The sequence below is a fragment of the Sceloporus occidentalis genome, unplaced genomic scaffold, assembly GCF_023333645.1.
Source record: "Sceloporus occidentalis isolate IW3139 unplaced genomic scaffold, rSceOcc1.0.p SCAF_1, whole genome shotgun sequence".
Classification (NCBI taxonomy): domain Eukaryota; kingdom Metazoa; phylum Chordata; class Lepidosauria; order Squamata; family Phrynosomatidae; genus Sceloporus; species Sceloporus occidentalis.
The window spans coordinates 5,289,739-5,312,203 of record NW_028316981.1 but is presented as its reverse complement, the minus strand read 5'-3'; the positions used below and the strand labels follow the sequence as shown (position 1 = coordinate 5,312,203).

General features: G+C 42.1%; 2 protein-coding genes across 3 annotated transcripts in view; one reads left to right on the top strand and one right to left on the bottom strand.

Moving 5' to 3' along the window:
- The first annotated feature begins 1,421 nt into the window (after positions 1-1,421).
- LOC149320465 (proteasome subunit beta type-9-like) lies at positions 1,422-18,518 on the top strand. Its single transcript, XM_089502456.1, has 6 exons — positions 1,422-1,540; positions 10,203-10,270; positions 11,018-11,149; positions 16,144-16,273; positions 16,953-17,094; positions 18,342-18,518. Exons 1-6 carry the CDS (start codon positions 1,505-1,507, stop codon positions 18,467-18,469), a joined length of 636 nt encoding a protein of 211 aa, XP_089358582.1. The 5' UTR covers positions 1,422-1,504; the 3' UTR covers positions 18,470-18,518.
- A 1,982-nt stretch (positions 18,519-20,500) lies between these two features.
- Positions 20,501-22,465, bottom strand: part of LOC149320463 (major histocompatibility complex class I-related protein 1-like) — a 35,157-nt gene continuing 33,192 nt past the window's right edge. Inside the window, exon 7 of one of the 2 annotated variants that reach the window (XM_089501895.1) lies at positions 20,501-22,347. In XM_089501895.1, the coding sequence (XP_089358021.1) occupies positions 22,223-22,347 (125 nt within the window). In that variant the 3' untranslated portion in view covers positions 20,501-22,222. The remainder of the gene's footprint in view (positions 22,348-22,465) is intronic. The other variant, XM_089501904.1, reaches the window with a different exon arrangement.

Below are 22,465 nucleotides of genomic sequence, written 5' to 3'. Positions count from 1 at the left end.
TAGCCTGGAGAAGAGAAGGTTAAGAGGTGATATGATAGCCCTGTTTAAATATTTGAAGGGATGTCATATTAGGAGGGAGCAAGTTTGTTTTCTGCTGCTCCAGAGAACAGGATCTGGAACAATGGATGGAAGCGACAGGAAAAGACATTCCACCTCAACATTAGGAGGAACTTCCTGACAGTAAGGGCTGTTCGACAGTGGAATGCACTCCCTCGGAAGGTGATAGAGTCTCCTTCCTTGGAGGTCTTTAAACAGAGGCTGGATGGCCATCTGTCAGGGATGCTTTGATTTGGATTTCCTGCATGGCAGGGGGTTGGACTGGATGGCCCTAGTGGTCTTTTCCAACTCTACGATTCTATGATTCTATGAACATTAGGAGGAACCTCCTGACAGTAAAGGATGTTCGATAGTGGAACACACTCCCTCAAATGGAGAGTGGTGAAATCTCCCTCCTTGGAGGTCTTTAAACAGAGGCTGGATGGCCATCTGTCAGGGATGCTTTGACTGACAGCTCCTGCATAGCAGAAGAGGGTTGGACTGGATGTCCCTTGGGGCCTCTTCAATGCTATGATTCTATGTAAAAAGAAAAAAAGCAAATTTCCACCTAAATATGCTCATGATCAAAGGAGAAGGCACTGCATTTTATTCCCGTAGTGATGTGCTACTATGATTTAAGTGAGTTTAATATGGAAAAACTGTATAAGAGCAAAATATCTGTTTATTTCTCCTGGGCTGAGAAACTCCCTGTGTGTTTTGCCCTAATGTATGATAGATGACATAAACATCTGAATATATATGGACTGCAGAAGCACTTCTAAAGCACCCAATGGTGGGTATGCATATGTTGTTGTTGTTACATTTATTTATAGAGCGCCATAGGCTTTACACAGCGCTTTACAGAGCAGAGCATATGTGGAGACCTTAGCTGTAGGTGTCACTTTGGAAGCAAAACACAAGGCTTTGTAATGGGCAGAGAGCACTAATATGTAGACTCCAGAATAACTCAGGTGTGTCTCATTGTCTCCAAACATCCCTCCAACATTTCAATCTTTGGGGTGACAACACTCCCAGTGGCCTGAAAGATATGCACTCTGCACTGGCTCAGAGGCACTCTCTTCTTCCTGCTTTCCAGGTGCCTGAAGGGTTGCATCTGTCAGTGCAAAGAGAATCTGGAAGGAGTTCAAGTCCCCTTCCCTTCAAAGAAGGGAAGATGTGCCAAGTCCCCTTGCAATCTGAGCGCTGGGGAAGCGGCGTGGGATGCTCCAGGAGTGGGCCTGGGGTCGACCCATCCTTCCAGCTTCTTCTCAGGTAAACCTTTCCTCAGGTGAACATTCAAACCTTCAGGTGTGTTGGGGCGCCCCCTGGCGGCCAAAGGCGGCACTGCACTTGGTTCAGCCAAGACTTCCTTACTGTCACTTTCACTCTGAGCCTCTTCTTGCCTTTGGTCAAGGAAGGAGCTGCCCTCTGAGTCTGTTGGTATTTGGGGTAGGGAGGGGGCACAGCCATGGACCATCGGCGGATGCAGAAGATCAGCCTTGGGGTGAGTGAGTGAGGGGTCCATGGGGTGGGATGGAAGTGGGGGGGGGGACTGGTTGAGATCCACTGGGAGTCCACTCCCATTCCAGAATCTTGCAGGGAGAGATGGAGATGGAGGGTGAACCCTTCCAAAGAGATCTGATGATGGGGTAAAGAGGTTTTGACCAGGGAGGGAGGGAGAGAGGTGAAAGAGATGAAGGCTCCCAAAGTGAATTAACCAATTTTTCTATGGTTGATGGGAAGGCAGGCAGGCAGGGTGTGAGCATTGCACTGTTAATGCTCCAGAACTGGCACTTTCGACTTCAATCTTGCAGCTGCTGTAAGGCCAGCTTCTTTCTATAGTGGGCTTTGCCCTTAGAAAATGCTCTTCCTTGGAGGTATTTAAGCAGAGGCTGGATGGCCATCTGTCAGGGATGCTTTGATTGAGAGTTCCTGCATAGCAGAATGGGGTTGCACTGGATGGCCCTTGGGGTCTCTTCCAACTTTATGATTCTATGATTCTATGATTAAAATCCAGGCTCAAGTCTCCACTGCGTCATGAAACTCATCCAATGACCATGGTGGGCCAGCAACAGTCTACCTCGCAGGGTCGTTGTGAGGGGAAGGAAAGCCATGCATGCCACTTGTAGCTCATTGGAAAAAGTGGGAAGATATGAATGAAACTCCAAAACATTGGAGTGAGGCACGTACATGCCTCTGACTACAAGCTGCTCCTATATGTAGCAGAATATATACAGTATGTGTATATTCTGCTACGTTCAAGACAAGCTTGTAGTCAGAGGGGCGTTCTGCAAGAAAATTCAGCAACATTTATTGATTTTTTTTCCATTATCAAAATCGTTTCTTTCCCCCTTTTGCAGAGGAAACGCTGAGGTTGGGAGACTGCCTTGCCCATTTCTAGACAGGGAGGCCACATCTGAGATGGGACTTGTGTGGCTTCTAAGTCTCTACCTACTAGGTCACACTGCCTTAACCAAAAGTAAGGAACCTGTGGATGTTGGACTCCGTGCTTCAGGCAGCCCTAGGTAGTGTGGCCAGTGGTCAGGGATAATGGGAGTTTTAGTTCAACAACTTCTAGAGGGCCTGGGTTCCCCATTCCTCCCTTACACTAATGGAATGAGGTGAGATCACACTCCATGTACTTCAGCCAAGGTTGTGTCTATGCAGACAGTGCACTAAACAGCAGACATTCTGCATTGAGAAAAGTCTGGCTTCCAAGGCCTTCCAATTATTCCAATGTTGAATTATTTAAAAAATGGCAGTTTATATGTCTTTTTCAAAAAAAATCATAATTGAATAATGATGGAGAAGGAACCAAGGAAGGTTTTTAAAGTATTATTCTGAAACATACCTCTTTTTATTTGTGTAATGACCCACTTTTCCTTTTTTGTGTATGTGGAGGCTGTGGCTTCACTCTGGTCATCTTATGTGCCACAAACCTATCATAGGGTTTTCTTGGCAAGATTTGTTCAGAGGAGGTTTGCCATTGCCTTCCCTTGAGGCTGAGAGAGTGTGACTTGCCCAGGGTCACCCATTGCGTTTCCACAGCTGAACGGAATCAAACCCTTATCTCCAGAGTCATCGTCCAACATTCAAACCACTGTGCTACATGGCGTCACTAGGGTTGGTATTACCATAATGCATGGCCTCACCCTGCCTCCATTGACCCTCCCCATCTACCACACCATACAAAAGCTTTAGTAATATTTTTTGGACTAATGTTATTCATCCATCATAATTCTCTTATATCATTGAATATTATGGTAATAATTGTGACATAAACAACTAGCAAAATTAAAACTACAGTGGGCCCTTGTTATCTGTTGGGGTTTGGTTCCAGCCCCCCCCCCTAAATACATAACAAAATCCATAGATACTCAAGTCCCATTAAAGACAGTGGTATAGCAAAATAGTGTCCCTTATACAGAATGGAAAATCAAGGTTTGCTATTTGGAATTTATACTTTTGGGGAATATTTTCAAACCGTGGATGCTTGAATCAGTGGGTTAAAAAATCCGTTGATAGGAAGGACTACCTGAATCCCTTTAAATTACAATATCATATGTAGACTTTAAATGTATTTACATGTACAGAATTTCAATTGGTTAAAGTTAAAATTGGTTAAGATGTGATCTTTTAAAGGAAATTTTTAAATAATTAAAAATTAATTAAAAAAAATTAAACATTATATTATTTTTTAAAATTTTATATATTTTTTAAACTGGGGGCCTCTCCGTTCTCCTCCCACTGAGTCTCTTGTCCTACTCAGACCATCTCTTTGGCATTTTAAAAGGACACAGGTGAATGCTACAGCCCATTTTTGCCAAAAGGCAGGTGTTTGGGGAGCAGTGGTGTCACCCCACCTGAGGATGCCACCTGGTGCAGTCCGAACCCCCTGAACCCTATAGCGATGCCCCTAAAAATGTATTAATTTTTCAAATGGCTGTAGCAATTCAAATTATGTTAACAATACACTCAGTGTTATACATGTGTGTGTGTGTACACACAGTTAAATTAAATACAGGTGCTGAGGAGATAATTGTTGTCTAAAGTTATTTTAATTTGTTGTTTTATTGAATGTTAACATGTACTAATATGCATTATATTTAATTATTTTTGTAGAATGTATGCTATAAGCAGGTTTATTTTATCTATTTTAATTGATTGTATCTACAGCACTGTGTAAATTTACAGTGCTATATAAATAGTAATAATAACACAAATAGAACACAAAAATAGCAACAGTGATATAATTAAAATGAAAAAATGACCTGACTAATACTGGTGATCCATGTGGTGTAGTAATTAGACTCAAACTAAAGTGTGATGGCTTCAAATCCCTGCTCAGTCAATGAGTCTCACTGGGTGACCTGGGCCCTGCCATTCTGTCCCAGTCTAACCAGCCTCACAGGGTTGTTGTGAGGATAAAGTGGAAGAGGATGGTCAGAAATGCTGTTCTCAGCTCTTTAAGAAAACAAGCTATGAAGTGAAATGATGGGATATGAATAAATAGAAGAGCACAAAAATACAGTCAGACCTCCATATCCATAGATTCTTCTTCCGTGGATTCAGCCATCCACACCTTGAATATGTTTTTAAATATATATATTCCAAAAAGCAAACCTTGATTTTGCCATTTTATATAAGGGACACCATTTTATTAACCCATTGTATTTAATGATACTTGAGCATCCATGGATTTGGATATCCATGGCGAGGGGGGGGGCGGTCCTGGAACTAAAACCCAGCAGATACCAAGGGCCCACTGGACCAAATATAGCCTATGCAATGCAAAGCCAATTTTGGAAGAAGGCTGGCCCTGACATTAGGTAAAGTGATATGACTTGGTCAGGCTGGGGAAGGGAGGCCACAATGACACCCCTAAAGTTTTTCTTCCTGTCTTCTCTGGCTATTGCTCTTTGTTGGAAGATGCCACACAATCTATCTTGCATTCCAAAACTGCCTTGAGGTGAAGTAAGAATTAATAGCCCCTTTGTGTACTAATTGTTGGTAGAAAGCGGGATATAAATAAAGAGTACCTGTATAGTAAGAGGGATGCAGTGGCTTAGTGGTTAAGATGCCAGTTCTAATGATTGGAAGATTGGAAAGTTGGCAGTTCGAGGCCCAAGTGCTGCATCACTACTCCCAGCTTCTGCCAACCTAACAGTTTGAAATCATGCAAATGCAAGTAGATAGATAGGTAACACCGTTCCTTGCAGCCATGCTGGCCACCTGGCCACTGGAGTAGTCCTCGGACAACGCTGGCTCTTCAGCTTAGTAATACAGATGAACACCTCCAGTTGGTTACAACTAGGTATTCATGTCAAGGGACTACCTTTACCTTTACCTGTATGATAATGATAAATATTATCCAATCCATCCGCCTTCTAAATGGGGAATCGGAGATGCCATCTTGTCCTTCACCTCAGGCAGCAAAAGGTCTTCCACTGGTCCTTGCTAGGAATATTTTTTTAAAATGTGTTTGCCAACTACCACAAAGGCCCTCAGAAAGCAGAGAAGGCCAATCTTCCAGGGAAGCCATTAATAAAAAGGGACAACTGTGTGGTTGAGAGAGAGTTTTTCAGTTCCCCAGGCCCCAGGCTGTTTCAGCTTCTCCAAGGACAGGCAAAGGGAGATCCCCAGAAGTTGTGGGACTGTAACTCCCAGCATTCCTCAATAATAATAATAATAATAATAATAATAATAATAATAGTTTTATTTCTTTCCTGCCTCTCCTCGAGGCTCAAAGTAGGGGTACAACATGTTAAAATACAAAACACAATTAAAAAAGAAAACACATAGAACCAACAGTTAAATATACAATACTATAAAACCATTAAAATACACTCCTATAAGCACATTCTTTGAGATATACCAATGAAAAAGTCATAGGAGTGACCCTAGTGGCTATCCTGGCTAGGGCTGCTAAGGAGCACAACCCAACAATATAGAGAAATGTCAGTACTTCAAATTGAGTTTAGAAAGGAGCCAGCATCCAGTGAAGGCATTTCAGAACTAGTGAGAGGCATTCTCCTCGTTCCCAGCCAGCACCTGCATTTTAAAATCAACAACACTTCTGGGAAGTTTTCCAAAACAACTCCATGCACAAGACGTTGTGTAGCATTCTCACCAGGAGGATGCCATGGTATGTATCAGTGAGACGTGGCTGTCTCTCTTCAGAAGGGGCTGCAACTGGTGCACCAGCCAAAACTGGCAAACAGGGACTATACTGTGGAAGTCACTTGCACCTCTGGTGAGAAAGATGGATCAAATGTGTCTCCATCCCCTGTGATATCTTCACAAATAGACACAGTGAGGTGACAGCCAGAGGCTTGTTCCCACTACGATTTAAAGCGAATTGCTGGTCAATTTATATGACCATCGTTCCCACTGTGAAACTGGTTCCGATTGTACTTTGGCTGATTTCTGTCGCCATAAAGTGAGGCAAATGCAAAAAAACTGTTTTTTTCAGACACCAGTTTCCTAGTGGTTTTTTTTTTTAAATAATCTATTCCGAAGCGTGTTCAACAAGTGGGAACGGCGGATCTGAATCGCATCATTCTGGAGGAGAGGGACTAATGGCAGAAGGGTGTTTACCATCCCTCCTCAGTTTTTGGTAGATCCACCATTCCCTCCCACTCTCAGCTCTGCCTTTGTGCTCGTGGTGTGACCTATGGTTTTGTTTTTTTAAAAAAATAATAAAATCGATAGATGATTTGATTCATTGATTTTGCAACTACAGTACTTGCAATCAGTGAGGCAAGTAGTTGCAAAATAATTGAATCGAATCTTGTATCAATTTATTTTATATATGGCGCAAACTAGTGGGGATGACAATCATGCCAAAAAAGAAGTGATTACAAGGGTCTAATGAAAAGATCCACTTTTGTAGTGGGAATGACAGACCTTTTAGAATCGATTTACCAACACGGAACGAAGGCAAATCCCAAACCAGTTAAAATGTAAGTGGGATTGAGCCCAGGAATAGCAGAAGCTGAGGGGCAAGGAAGGTAAATTATTGGAGGACAGAGTAATGCAAACACACATACTTTCTCTAAAGTTGTCAGAATGAAAATTGGAGAGGGCTCCTCTACATTTAAGAGTTGTATTGAAAAAGGAATTTCAACTGGTGTTGCTCATTATCCCATTGCATGACAAGCAACAGGACTGAAATTCCCTTTTCTACACAATCATTTACAATACAGGAGCCCTCTCCAGTTTTCACTTGTCAGCTAGGCCTGGCTTGCCTGTCTCCCTCAGGTAGCCTTTGTGGCAGCAGAAGATGATGTCAAGATTCAGCTATCATTTTGCATCTTAACATACTATTTATTTGTGAAGTCAAAGCTTTCATGATCGGCATCTATAGCTTTTCATGGATTTTTCGGTCTATGTGGCCATGTTCTAGCAGAGTTTCTTCCTGACATTTCGCCAGCATCTGTGGCTGGCATCTTCATATTTATTTATTTAAGACATTTGTCTATAGCCTCTCAACCCACCAAGGGGTAAAAACAGTTAAAACATCCAATACATGAACACATCTAAAACTGGACTGAAACGCCTAATTAAAAATAAGTTTAAAACCCCAGAACTCTGAATGACATTCCACATGAGCTTCATGTAGAATGGCAAGTGTGTGCCAACTTCTCCTTTGCCTCAGACAGCTGAATATCTTGGGTCTGCCCTGTTCAAGTTGCTCATACACCCCTCTTTCCCCGCCTGGCACCTTCCTTGTGGATTTCGCACTGTTTCTTAACTCCATTAGGTGCTGTATGGAGCTGGACAGAGGGTCTGTAACTGTTTTGTATAAATATTACCATAACGAATTACGATCAAGCTGTTTAAATACAGTCTTTGGTCCTACAGATTAGGCTCCTGTACCTGGATGGATCTGTATAGCTATATTATAAAATTAAACAGAATGGACCTCTCCTCTCTCCCATTCACCCCACCTGAGTTATGCTTTATGGAGGTGATTTTTCACAGATGTTGAACTCCATCCACTTGTGGAGAAACCAAAGTTCAGTGGGAAAGCACTTGCTTTGTATGCTTTGTATACAGAAAGTCCATAGTTCAGTCTCCAGCAAGGGCATCTCTTAATGCCTTAGGCTGCAAGGAAAGAGTGAGCTCCTGGCACAATTGGTTTGCCAGGCTTCAGGGGCTGTCCCTGGGTTGTCATCTTTTGTGGGTCACCTCCAAACAGAAGATGAGGAGCAAATACCCAGTTTTTTACTATTTCTGGCCCAAACATGCCATAGTATTTCTCATTTTTATATATGGATATAAAAGTTGGACAGTGAAGAAAGCTGACAAGTGAAAAAACCATGAACTCATTTGATACGTGGGTCAAGAAGAATCATAGAATCATAATAGCTGGAAGAGACCACAAGGGCCATCCAATCCAACCCCCTGCCATGCAGGAACTCTCAGTCAAAACATACCAAACAGATGGCCATTCAGCCTCTGTTTAAAGACCTCCAAAGAAGAAGACTCCACCACTCTCCAAGGAAGTGTGTTCCACTGTCAACCAGCCCTTATTGTCAGGAAGTTCCTCCTGATGTTGAGGTGGAATCTCTTCTGTGGTCCCCAGTCCATCAAATAGACAAGTAGTTGGATCCTAGAGCCAATTAAGCTTGATCTCTCTCTAGGGAGCCAAAATGATTAAACTAAGGCTAATTTACACATCATGCGATGAGATGACTCAATGGAAGACAATACAGTCGGACTTTGGTATCTGCAGGGGATCTGTTCCACACACACACACCCCTCAGATACCAAAAAACCCGAGGCCCCACTGTAATGCTTAATAAAATGGGAAATGAGGAAGGACACATTACAAGTAGATTGATTCAATCAAGGAAACCACAGCCCCGAGTTTGCAAGACCTGATCAGGACCATCAGGATCTCTTGGAGGTTTCTCATTCTCATTGACAGCAAAGAAGAACAACAAAACTCAGTGCAGGGCCATGGGGTGCACACATTTCTGTCCAAAGTATGCAACCTCTCTTAGATAGTGCCTCATGATTCTTGGTGACATACTTCTGTTCCCCCTGACCTTGTTGGAGCACAAGTCCCATCATCCCTGACCATTGTAGCTCCCATGGTTCAGGGGAAGGAAGACTGTAGGCTTGGCAGAATCTACTTCCTTTTTCACCAGAATCTTGAGTTCCCCAATAGGACCCAAGTTCAAAATACAAGCTCAAGATCAAGGGAATGGCAGGTGGAGGTTCCACCTAGCAGATGTTCCGCCTGTCTTTTCAGTTCCAGAAACTGGGTTGTCACAAATGTCTTTTCATACACAGAGGTCTGCTCTGGTTTTCTACCAAATATATTTTGTTCATCAGCAAATTTAGACAGAAGGGGGACAATCAATTGTTTGACTGTGTTTAAACCAGCTGGAAGTCCTTGCAGATCTATTGCAAATTGCTTGAAGATCTACTGAGATCTTAGATCTACATATACCTCAGGCTCTGGAACTCCCTCCCTAGAGAGGCCATTCCTGCTTTCCTTTCGGTGACAGATAAAAACATTTTCATACCGCCAGGCTTTCTCACTCTGGCATGGGTGCTGTAAGAGTTTTATAAGAGTTTTTAAATTTGAATAAGTAATATGAAGTTGAAGGCTTTCATGGCCGGCATCCATAGTTTTTTTGTGCCAGCCATTTTGATGCTGGCGAAACATCAGGAAGAAACTCTTCTAGAACATGGCCACATAGCCTGAAAAAAACACAAAAAACTATGAATAAGTAATGTTTTTAACTTTTTGAAATTGTTTAATTTGTTTTTAACAAACTTTTTAAACTTTGCATTTTTAATCTTTTGTATTGTTTTAACTTGGACTATTTTAAATTTTGTTAGCCACCTTGAGTCCCTGTATTGGGACGAAGACAGGATATAAATAAATCTTCTTCCTCTTCCTCTCCTTCTCCTTCTCCTCCTTTTTCTTCTTCCATAGTCTCCAAAATGCTCACCTATTTTAGAAATTAAGCAGAGCCCAACATAAGTTTGTGTGTATTAATTACTTTGTGTTCTAAACAAGTACCATGCCAGATGTTTTATTTATATATATATATATATATATATATATATATATATATTCCCACCACAAGAGCAATTGTCTTTCTCTGCGAATAACTGAGAGCTTCCTCTCATTTCTTTCCCCTTGACAGACAACCATCATGGCTGTGGAGTTTGACGGAGGTGTCGTGGTGGGCTCTGACTCACGAGTCTCTGCAGGGTAAGGGCTTTGTGTGAATTTTTCTGTCTCTCTGTGTGTAGATATCTGAATATTAGAAGAATGGGATGTCATACATTTAGTCACTCCTTCATCCATGGTGGAGAGATCACAGTGGAAAATGTACCAGTGAATACCCACTGTAACAGCCATTGTGGTGAAGTGGTTTGGCTGCCGGACTAGATTTCTGGATATCAGGGTTTGAATCTCTGATTGGCCATGGAAACTCACTGGGTGACCCTGGACAAGTTACACTCGCAGCCTCAGAGGAAGGTAGACAAACCTCTGAATAAATCTTACCAGTAAAACCCCATGGCAGGTTTACCAGAAATTGAAAATGACCTGCAGGCATATAATAACAATGACTTATGGGGTCACATTGCCTAAAGAAGAAGGAAAAACCTTACCTTCTACTACAAAGTGAAGACAGTGTGTCTTTAGAAGCACTGTTGCCCAGTGCCTTCTGAAAGTAAAGCAAGGCTGGTGGCAAGAACAGAGCATTTTCAATGGTGGCACCTCAGCTGTGAAATAGTGTCCCCAGAGAGGGTCGTCTGGGCCTTTCTTTATGATTCTTTTGGCATCAGATAAAGAGTGCTTTTATTCCATTAAAAACAGATTTAAAAGAATGATTTGGTGAATATGCTTTCTGGATTAAGCTAGAGGGTGCCTGGTGCTGATCCTAATATTCTAGCTCCCTCTTTCATTTGGAGTCAAACTGAGGATTTCAAAGTCTTGCTGTACTGTCTACAGGGAGTCCGTGCTGAACCGGGTCTTCAACAAGCTTGAGCCCCTCCATCACCGGATCTACTGCGCACTCTCTGGGTCGGCAGCTGATGCCCAGGCGATTGCGGACATGGTGAACTACCAGCTGGAGCTCCACAGGTGAGGAAGGGCAGGGAGCAGCGCAGGTGGGCATGGGCAGACTCTGGTCTTGGCTGTGGCCACAACCACTCAGGAAGCCACACAGCAGTAGTCATGTTGTAATAAAAACAACCACAACTTGTGTGGCACTTCAAAAGAGTACAGTTGTTGTGGTATGAGCTTTCATGGCAAGAGACCACATTGCCAGGTGTGAAAGAGAGTAGATGTACTGAGAACAAAAAAGGAAAAGAGATATAAGTAGAACATAAAGTGAGTGCATTCTATGAGTATGCACAGCATAAATTGATAGAAGACCTATTCAGTAAGAATGTGGCCCGTGTATGTCCACAAATGAATCTGCAATGTAAGTAAATAAAGTACAAATAAACATATAAAAAAACACAATACCTTTTTGCAATGAGCAAACCACCCCACTCTCCACTGAGGCCAAGATCTGCAACGTCAAATTTACTAATTAATTCCAACTCAATGGCTTCAGGTGGAGTCTTCTTTTAAGAACATTTTCTTTGGGACAGTGTGAGTTATAGGTCTGCTATGGAATTTCGTGAGAGTCTGAAATGCAACCATAAGCCTAGGAATGTTTCCCAACCCCCAGAGCAGAGAGTTTTGGAGTCTGACTGTGACTGTCATAGAGATGAGGTGAGAAAGACAAAATTGTGTTCTGCTCCAGAAGGGAGGAATGGAGCCAGCAGATTCAAGTTACAAGAAGGGAATTTTTGATTAAATGTTAAGAACGATTCCCAGATGGTGCAAGCTGTCCGACAGTGGAACAGGTGGCTTTGGAAAGTGCTGGGCTGTCTTTTGGTGGACATTTTAAAACAAACGCTGTATGACTATTTATCAAGACATCATGTATGAGCAGAAGGTTGGACTAGATTGTCTTTGAGGTATCCCTGTGATTCTATGGGAATTTGTTTTACTGGTCAACCTCACATTTATAGCAAGGATAGGCAAATATTTTGGTATTGCAGCTCCCAGCTTTACTCACCATTGACTATGCTGGTGAAGGCTGCTGGGGCTTATAGTCCAACAACATCTGGATGCCCACACAGTTCCTACCCCTTATTTATAGAATGAAAGTTATCATGTAGCTCTGACTGAATTAATTAAGAATTCATCCCAGATTCATTAAGAGGGTTTTTTTTAATTGGGAAACACAGAAGTTCTTACCCAAAATATACATTCTTAATGAACACAGCAAAATAAATCATTCCTAACAAAATTGTGAGAAACAGACGCAATTGGAATTTCAAGGTTGCCATCTTTTTACCTCATGCTTGCCCCTATGCCTTTAATGGCAAGATATTACTAGCATGACATTTGATGGCAGGAAAGCTGAAGATAGGCAGAAAAAAATAAAATTACTTTCCTACATCTTAAATAGTTGGGTGATGAAGACATTTTAGCAGGAACAGCCTTCATGAGAAATCCATTGTCCTCCAAAACTATTAAAGGCACAATAACTTTGTTCCTTTATGCATCTGGCATTCCAGCACTGAATTGTGCAGGCTAGGGCCATTCATCTGCAAGACTGCAAGTGATGGGTTAGGACCCACTACTGGGTTACAGCCTGAGCGAACGTGGGATGCAACAGTACCAGCAAAGGTAGGTTAGAAACAACTAATTAAGAAGTAGATCCTCAGATCTATGTTTGGATCAAAAGTGGATCTGAAAAAGCTGAAGACTAGACTTTTAAAATAGAAAGTTTTTAAAGTATGGGCTAAGGTATTGCATTGTTCTAAGGTGTTTTAAACACTTTTTAAACTGTATTTTATTCTTTTAACAAGCAATCCATTTTAATATTATAATAATGTAATTGTATTTTAATATATTACTTTAGTATGCTTTTAATTGTACTGTTCTTTTAATATTGTGAGGTTCTCTGGGTCTCAGTTTTGGGATAAAGAGCGAGATACAAATGAATATAATATCAGTGTGGTAGTAGTAGTACAGTTGGCCCGCCACAAATTTCAGCTTTGGCATTTGTGGGCTTGATTATTTGCGGTTTTGATTCATATGTCCTGTCCAGGAATCTCTAGGTCCTCCAACACAACTCTGCCAGATGTTGACCATAGAGTTGTGCTGGAGAACCTAGATGTTCATAGAGAAAACACTTCTCTAGGCATTAGTAGGTCCTCCAGCATAATCCTATAATCAACCTCTGGCAGATGTTGACCATAGAGTTGCACTAAAGGACCTGGAGATTCCTAGAGAAGTCTTCTCTCAGGCAAAAAGAATACTATTTTTTTTTATTTGCAGTTTTCCCACATTCATTGGGGTCATTTGCCCTTAAACTCAGCAAATGTGGAGGGAGGACTGTAGTAGTAAGCTACAGGGACATCACTAGGGGTGAGAGGGGTGCTGACCACACCAGGTGGCCTGGCTGGTGGAGGGAGACAGCCTTAGTTACCCCACTAAGGGCTCATTCCCACTTACATTTAAACTGGTGCGTGATTCGCCTTTGCTCTGTGTTGGTAAACCGATTCCAAAAGATCCATCGTTCCCACTATGAAAGCAGATCTTTTCATTATCCCCTTGTAATCGCTTCTTTTTTGGCACAGTTGTCATCCCCATGAGTTTGTGCCACTTCAAAATACATGTCAATCATCTGTGTCATCAGTGACGTAAGCAGCAACCTGGACAGCTCAGCTTGAGATATATATATATATATATATATATATATATATATATATATATATATATAATAGACAATTTGATTGATTGATTGATTGATTTTGCAGCTACTTTCAATCAGTGAGGCAAGTCCTAGTGATGCCACTGCTAAACCAGACCATATTTTTCCCTCCACAGCTGATAACTCTAAGGGCAGCCCTCAAGAAAGGTGCACAAATAAAAGGGGAACCAAGCACTAATGCAGATGCAACTGGAGAGGGAAAGTTTGGTTCTGGAGAGACTTTTTTCACTGGTGAAGCAGCGCCCTCTGGTGGCCACAGTGGAACAGGATGCTTCTCTTTTATCGCCTGATTTCCCAGAAAAGGCAGTGCCCCATCTAGCTTGGCTATTTGTGAATGTGGTATTGTCGGTTGTTAGATAAAGGGCCCACGTGGTTCTTGTCATGGAAGTGGAACTTGGAATTCTCCAATCTGCAACAAAAGATGCCCTTTGGCACTGGCTGGCAAGATCGGGAGCACAGTCTTTCTTAGCTGAGCCCAGTTTACCATGATTTTTATCTCCAGATCTGTTGCCGTATGGCTTTCGCTTTACCCAGGTCTGCTGTTTTTAAGTCACATTGCCTTTCGGATACATTTTCAATGTTATCATACATCTACTCATAAATAAGTCCCAACTGAGTTCAATAGGACACAGGCTGCATATGCACTGTAGAAATAATCCAGCTCAACACCACTTCAATTGCCATGGGTCAGTACTATGGAATTCTGGGATCTGAAGTGTGATGTAACACCAGAGAGAAGGCTATTTGTTTCGTAAAACTACAATTGCCGGAATTCCATAGTACTGAGCCTTGCCATTGAAGATGTGACAAACTGGAGTCAGCGTGGCATAGTGGTTGGACCATGACTCTGGGAGATCAGTGTTTGAATCAGCCATGAAACCCACTGAGTGACCTTGAACAAGTCACATTCTCTCAGCCTCAGTGGATGGCAATGGCAAAATCCCTCTGAAGAAATCTGCCAAGAAAATGCCATGATACTGTAGGTCCGCCATAGAGTCAGTATACATTGGAAATGACTCAAAGGTGCACAGCAGCAACAAACGGGATTATTTCTAGTGTGGATGCAGCCAGTAAACGTGAAATAGAATTTTAGGCCTAATTATAGTGGCCTAGGAGGTGGCGCATTCTCTCTCAGGGTCCAGCCAACGAAGGCTGCCTGCTGCCATTTATCTTATCCTGAGAGAAAAGATGGTGGCTTCCACTTTGGTCAAGGCAGAGACACATTCATATTTCTTGGCTTTGGGCCTTGGGGCACTAAGCAATGTTTCCTCTTACTTGTGCAGAGTGTTTTAGTATTTTAAAAACGGTTTGACATTCATAGTGACGTTGTTGTATACAGATAACTGTTATACCCATTTTACAGAAGCAGTCCTAGGCTGCTCCCGCAATGCAGAATTAATGCAATTTGACACCGCTTTAACTGCCATGGCTCCATCCGAGAGAATCCTGGGTTTTGTAGTTCGTGGCTGTACCTCAACTCCCTGACAGAGAAGGTGAAATGTCTTAAAAACTACAAATCCCAGAATTCCACAGGATGGATCCATGACTGTTAAAGTGGTGCCAAACTACATTAATGTTGCAGTGTAGAGGCAGCCTCAGAAGCTGTTTCAAATCTCCTCAGAAACACAAGTGAGAGATTCCTGTACAAATCAATGGAGGGAGCCACGATTCCAAAGTACTTGTGTGATTAAGTAGTTATTAATAGTCCATCCCAGTCTATCAATGTTCTCCCAAATATGAATACAGGAATACATACCCTCCAACTGTCCTGATTTGGCAGGGACAGACCTGATTAAACCTCTGTCACTTTTACAGATACTTTTAAAATGTCCTAGTTCTCTCTCCTCCTTCCCTCTTTGGTTCTCATCTTTTGTCAGTTGTTGCAGACTGAGTTCTTAGTCCAGAAGTAGTTTGTACTCCGCTCAGCAGAGGGGATAAGAGCAGGCAGAATCTTGCCCTTCCCTGTAGCCTCAGGCAAAAGCAAAGTGCTGCTGCATCTCCTGGCTTGTGTGTTCTCCCATTTGAATGTTTTTTGTTATCATGACCACACTCTGATGATCCTTGGCCATGCGTATCTTAGCTTTCATCTGTTAGAAGGTATGGGAATATTCCCCCTAAGCTGCTCACTGAGGACTGGGAATGCTAACTAGCTATTGAGGGACAAGGAACACAAATTATGAGGGAGGAGAGATAGAACAAACCCACACTAACTACTCTTGTTTTGGGTTTTGTAAAAGTTTGCTTCCTTTGCTGCCCTATATCAAAACTGACAAATGTTTCATTTTTGCCTCCTGAGCAGTTTGGACATGGATGAGTCCCCCCTGGTCTTGGCTGCAGCCACGTTGGTGAAAAATATCAGCTACAAATACAAAGAGGAGCTCTCGGCTCACTTGATGGTGGCAGGATGGGACCCCAGGAAAGGTGGGCAGGTGAGTCTGGGAGCAGAGGAGTCAAATCCCAACACGCACCCCTGTTCCAGGAGAAGCTTTACTGGGAATAAAGCAATGTAGCAGGTGGTCGACTCTTCTTGGGCTGAGAGTCAAGATCCCCGTGGCTGGCTAATAGGTCCCCTGGGCATTAGAGCTGCCAGACTGAGAACTGGCATCAGCTCATATCCCTGGAATGGTTGTGTATCATGTCTTGTGTAACAAGCAGCACCTACTGAAATTCTGTCTTCTGCACAACCATTAAAGGGAGAGGAGCTCTCCCCAATTTTCACTCTAGCAACACCATAGAATAGTGCAGAAGTGAACAAAGAAAAGTGGAGTGACCCATCTCCCATCCCAGTTGTACTACTCCTCTGGTCGACTCTTAGCCAGAAGTCTTTTCCTAGCCTTGAACAGCCAAGCTAATGTAAAATGATCTACTTGGACCTTCTAGACACACATGAACCCTTACTATATGCCTGTTGCTGCTGTGTCGTTTCCCACTTATGGCAACGCTAAGGTGAACCAGTGTGGCGTAGTGGTTTGAGTGCTGAGTGCGTAGCAGTTTGAGGGTTTCCATGGCTCAGTGGGGATTTTCACATTCAAACACACAACCCAGTATGCCACGCTGGCTCTCTCATAAGGAATAATCATTCTTTTCTGCTATTCTCCATCCCAACAGGTCTATGGGACACTAGGAGGGATGCTCACCCGACAGCCCTTTGCCATTGGGGGATCTGGGAGCACCTATATTTATGGTTACGTTGACTCTGCCTACAAACCTGGGATGGACCAAGAAGAATGTCTACAATTCACCAAAAATGGTGAGATGATTGGTGGTGTCCATTTCGTGGGTGGTGCATGATGCAAAACTGATTTGGTCAATTCTTTGGCGGCCAGAGTAAAAGCAAATGTTGTTTGCCTTCAAATTGTTTCTGGCTTAATGTTGACCCTAAGGTGAATCTACCACAGGGTTTTCTTGGCAAGATTTCTTCAAAAGAGATTTGTCATTGCCTTCTTTGTAGGCTGAGAGAGTGTGACTTGTCCAAGGCCACTCAGTGGATTTCCGTGCCAAGTCTCCTGAAGTCCAACACTTAAATCACTACATAAAACAGGCTTTTGTGAAAGCAAATACTGAAAGCTAAGAAGCCAAATTGTTTCCTTTCTGTACTGTCCTTGTTGATTCGGAATAAGGCTCTACTAGTTCAGGAAACTTTGAATTCCAATTGGTTACATCCCAGTTGTGAATTTTGTATCATGTAGACATTAATAGTCTGCCTGAATAGTCTGAATAGAAAATGTATGAAAATTCTGTTATAATTCAGAGGCTGAATTCAGAGACATCTGAGAAAGCTGACCAAGTGTACAAAAGCTTATGCTCCAATTTATTTTGCAGAGTTAGTCTCAAAGGTGCTACAAGATACCTTTTAATTCAGAGGTTGACACATGTGTACCAAGGCTTGCAATTTTTTTTTCATATTCAGGGTGGAAAGAACATGAGATTTTTAAAAATCAGAATGTGTGAGCAGTCTTTTGAATACTTAAACATCTGGGGCTGAATTGCTGTGTATTCTATCAAGTTGGGGCTGAAGTAGAGATCTAATTTTTAAAAGAGATTCCTCTCCATCATTAACACCAAATTACTGGCAGATACGGCATGGTCCTTTCCATGCTGGGAATGCTTGCGTGTATTGAACGGACAGTAAAAACAGAAATGTTAATTTAATTTCATTTAATTTTTAAAATACTTTACCAAAATTTGCCAACTTCATAATATTCAAGAATTTGTGATTTAATAAGTTAAATCTGGGGGAAAGCAAAGCTGACGTTTCCCCCCATGTTCCATTCCTTTTTATGGGTCTGTGGCATTTATCTTTTGAGGGCACAGCTTTTAACCAAACTGCAGCAATGGTCTTTCATGAGACAGAACAGAGGATGTGGTAATGTTCACTTGTTACAATAGCTCAGGGCAGGGCAGACAGGATGTGGCAGTTCCTTTTAAAAACATAGACTTTTTAATCTCACATCCCTTGTTTAGTGGCTGATTTTGCTTGTTTTTCCCCCTTTCCAGCTATTGCCTTGGCCATGGTCCGGGACGGTTCCAGCGGAGGTGTCATTTACCTTGTCACCATCACCAAAGATGGCGTCAAGGAAGAAGTGGTTGTGGGGGAGAACATCCCCAAATTCTATGATGAATGAATTTGTTTTCCTTCCTGTTTTTAATCCAATAAATGTGACAAGAGTAAAACTGTCTCTCTTTGTGAGGGCCATTGGAGCAGAGGGGATGCACACCAATGTTAATCTGTTTGAGCAATATCATTGTCATCAACATGCCACACTGTAATCAAAGGGAGAGTTCGTGTCATGTGTCCAGTCCTCACCTTTTCTGAGGTATAAGAAATAGTTCCTTGCCTGTCTCTTAACTTCCTTTGTTTATGCATTGCCAATTTTTATCAAGGATTCAGAAGTCATTGTAGATTCAGCCCAATGTGGGTAGGGATAGGAATACCCTAGAGCAGACACATGTAATGCTATCTCAGACATCTGCTTTGCATCCTATAATGGCATAATGATGAAATTCATATTCTAGGCTAGAATCCTATTACTTCTCTTGATCTAGACACTATACTTTTATTGATGCAGCCTAAAATCGCATTGGCCTTTTTAGCTGCCGCATCACACTGTTGAATCATGTTCATCTTGTGGTCTACTTGGACTCCTAGATCCCTTTCACATGTAATTTGAGAGTAAAATCAAAGGAGAAGAATTTAATAATATAATTTAATAATATAATTTCACATATAGAAGAAAAATAACTGAAAAGGGGGATCACAGAAGGATTTACAAAGATTAAAATATTCTGAAATAAGAAAGTCCAGTAGAATGTTTTTTTATTTTATTTTTATTTTTTGGTTTCTTTCTTTGAGTTTTTTCCCTCTCTACTGTGTTTAGCTTGCTTTGTCTACATGTTTGTCTTTTTGTTATGTGTTAGTTTTTTTGTTTTGTTTTTTGTGTTTGTTTGTTTGCCTTGTTTTGTTTTTTGTTTTTGCTTTGTATTTGTTTAGCTCCGTTGGTTTTCCCTTTCCCCCTTTCTCTCTCCTGTTTTCTCTCTTTTTTTAAAAAAAATGAAAGGAATAAAGATTGAATACTGAATATTGATTACCAAAATAGAAAAGAATATAAAGGTTGATCAGGAAAAGGGATTTGTTTCGATCGTGAGATATTATGACAATATGTTGATTTCAGTTGATTTTGGTATGGTTTTTTTGTACATTTGTGTAATAAAAATAATAAAAATAATACTAAAAGACATTACAAGGGGGACACATTGGCTTCAGGTAGCAGTAGGGAGGGGCTGGTAAGCTGCAACTTGTTGGCTTTGCTTGCAACATAGAAGAGCTATGAGTGCCTCTCAGAAACAGTCAGGGATGGATGCTCTACAGAGAGCAAGCAGGGGCAATCCTCATGTACCTTTGAGCAAGTGGCCTCACTTAGAGGACAGACAGTTATGGGAACACAAATGCCACCCACCTGGGATGTTTTCCACACACACCTCCCACCTTCTGTATTGCTCTCAGAGCATCGGAGGGAAACTGGTGGAACTGCTTCTACCTCAGGTGGCAGAAAAGCTAAGGTCATCCACTGGCAGCCTTGCACCCTGGAAGACCATCACACCCCAACTAAGGGAAGCTTTCCAGCATTTGAGGACAGGATCCTGCCCAGCCCTAACTCAAGATTAGACCAAGGATTTCCATAGGCAAAACAAAAACACCCACCCACACCCAACTGAGTTACAGACAGCCTTCCTTCATGCAAGTGGAGAGCTTTAGCTGGTGAGACACTGGAATGGTCAGAAATCAGCAGGAAAATGGTAGGAAAACCACTGTGTCTGTATTTTCTTCAAGCCCTACCATGTTTTAGCAAAGATTCCCTGAAACCCTAGTTTCAATGGAGAATTTTCAGGGGAGGGAATATTATTTTTCCCACCTGGCTGTTTGGCCAATCCTAGTTATCCTTGGAAATCTGCTCATCAACAGTTCCTTTCATAAATACTTTCTTTAGTCCTTTTGCTGTAACATAAACCAGTTTGATGCCTGTTTTAGGGGCACTTACATTCCTTACATTCAATGTCTGCAAACTCTAAACATCCCCAGAAATAGTGTCACAGCATTCTTCACTGTGCTAAGAGGGGGGGAAACACACACAGCGAGAAAGAAAATGGACAGAAAATGGGACTCCTGTTCATTTATTTTGCTCAAATGGGTATTGTAGAAGAAAAGTAATTACATCCACTGTGTTCAAAGGAAAATTAAAATAGTGCAAGTATTGAGCAGTAAACAGACCTTTGAAGTCTAAAAACAGTAACGCAATTGAAAGCAGGAGCCCACATAGTCAGAGCCATACATATGACAATCCTATATGCATTAACTTTGGAATAAGCCCAAATGAACTCAGTGGGAAGTCTTCCTGACATACACAGGATGGTGTTGTAAGGATTTACACTTTGGTGGACATGGTGCTGATAACTGTACATGGTTGTATCAAAACAGTGTAGAGAAAATATCTGTGTTTAAAAGATCTCAAGTACAGAAGCAATATAAACACTGAGAGGTTGACTAATTTGGCCACTGAATTCTCTCTCCCTGAACTTTCGGGGGATGAAACAACAAGTATCAGATGGATTGAAGACCTGCACTGAAAGATATAGCTGGCAAGTTCCATTTTTATCAATTAATTAGTTTGTTTATTAGGTTTTCTCCCATTTATGACATTTTTCTCTACTACTTGCAGCAGTTGGGAGATGTTGGAATGAGGACCTGGATGGAACAGAGTGACAAATGGCAGTCTTTCAAGACATCTAGATAGAGGTCAGCCTAGAGAGAGCTGTCCAGACAACCTCCACTGCCTAGTGGGAGAATTCAGCTGTGTTCTGCCTCCAATCCTTTCACCACCTAATCCTGAAGATGGCTAGAAACAGGCCTCAGTTATGGAACAAAAACAATGGCAGAGGTGGGGGAAGTGTGGCATGGCAAAAGTTTTTGGACTATGCTGCCCAGCAGGGACTATCGCAGAGTTGGAAGAGACCACAAGGGTCACCTAGTTCAATAACTGCCAGTGCAGGAATCCACAGCTAAAGCACTCTTGAAACATGGCAATCCAAGCTCTGTTTAAAGAACTCCAGTTAAGGTCTTCCCTCTATGGTGAGAAATGATGGGAAGTGGAGCCCAACAACATCTAGAGGGCCAAACGTGCCCACCCTTGTTCTAGGAGAATATCAAAATAATAATAATATAATAATATTTATTTACTTATACCCTGCTCTTCAGCCAAAAGGTTATCAGAGGGGCTTACAAATTGTTAATTGGACATTTCCCTGCCCTCAGGCTTACAATCTAAAGAGACAAGACACAAAAGGAGAAGGGAATGGCAGTGGGGAAGGGGAAGGGGAAAAGTCCAGCAGATCTTCTCTCCCTCTGATGCCTGGACAAGGGCAGATGGACTGGAGGGAGGGCCCTTCTTCTTATTCTGATTAGGTCCAATTAGGGAAGGCATTGGGCCTACCTCCTCTCTCCCTCAGAGGCCAGGATGGAGTCAGATGTCTTCTAGGATGGCTCAGTTCCTTTAGGGGAGGCCTGCTGGCATTGGGCCTACCTTCTCTTCCTCTCAGAGGCCAGGGGCCAGAGAGAGTAAATGGGAGAGTCTCTGCCTCAAAGTATCCATAGATCCAGTCCACAATGTTTAGAGGGACCCTGGAAGGTCAGTGGTGATGATCTCTTGAGGTTGAGAAGGAGGTGGAAATAGAAAGAAATTTGAGGAATATACAGTGAGCCCGTGTGATATGTGGGCACCTTTTATGTGGCTTCTAGCTTACTCTAGAAGCTCAGTGCCATTTAATGAATGGCGTGCGCACCTGCGGCACTCACGCCGCTGCGTGCACAAGGCCCATTATCCTCAATGAGACTCGAGCATAGACGGAACTTGCCTTATCTGGCGGGGTCCGGAGCAGATCCCCCGCACAAAGCAAGGACCACTGTATGAACAAATGCTGTACAAAATGCAAACAACTTGATGATTGACTGAATGTAAAGGTTGGGGGGGGAGGGAAGATAAGAAAAACATGTAAGAATTTGTGAATATTTATGTATTTTAATTGTATGTGTCAATAAAGATTTTTTAAAAAAAAAATACTATCAA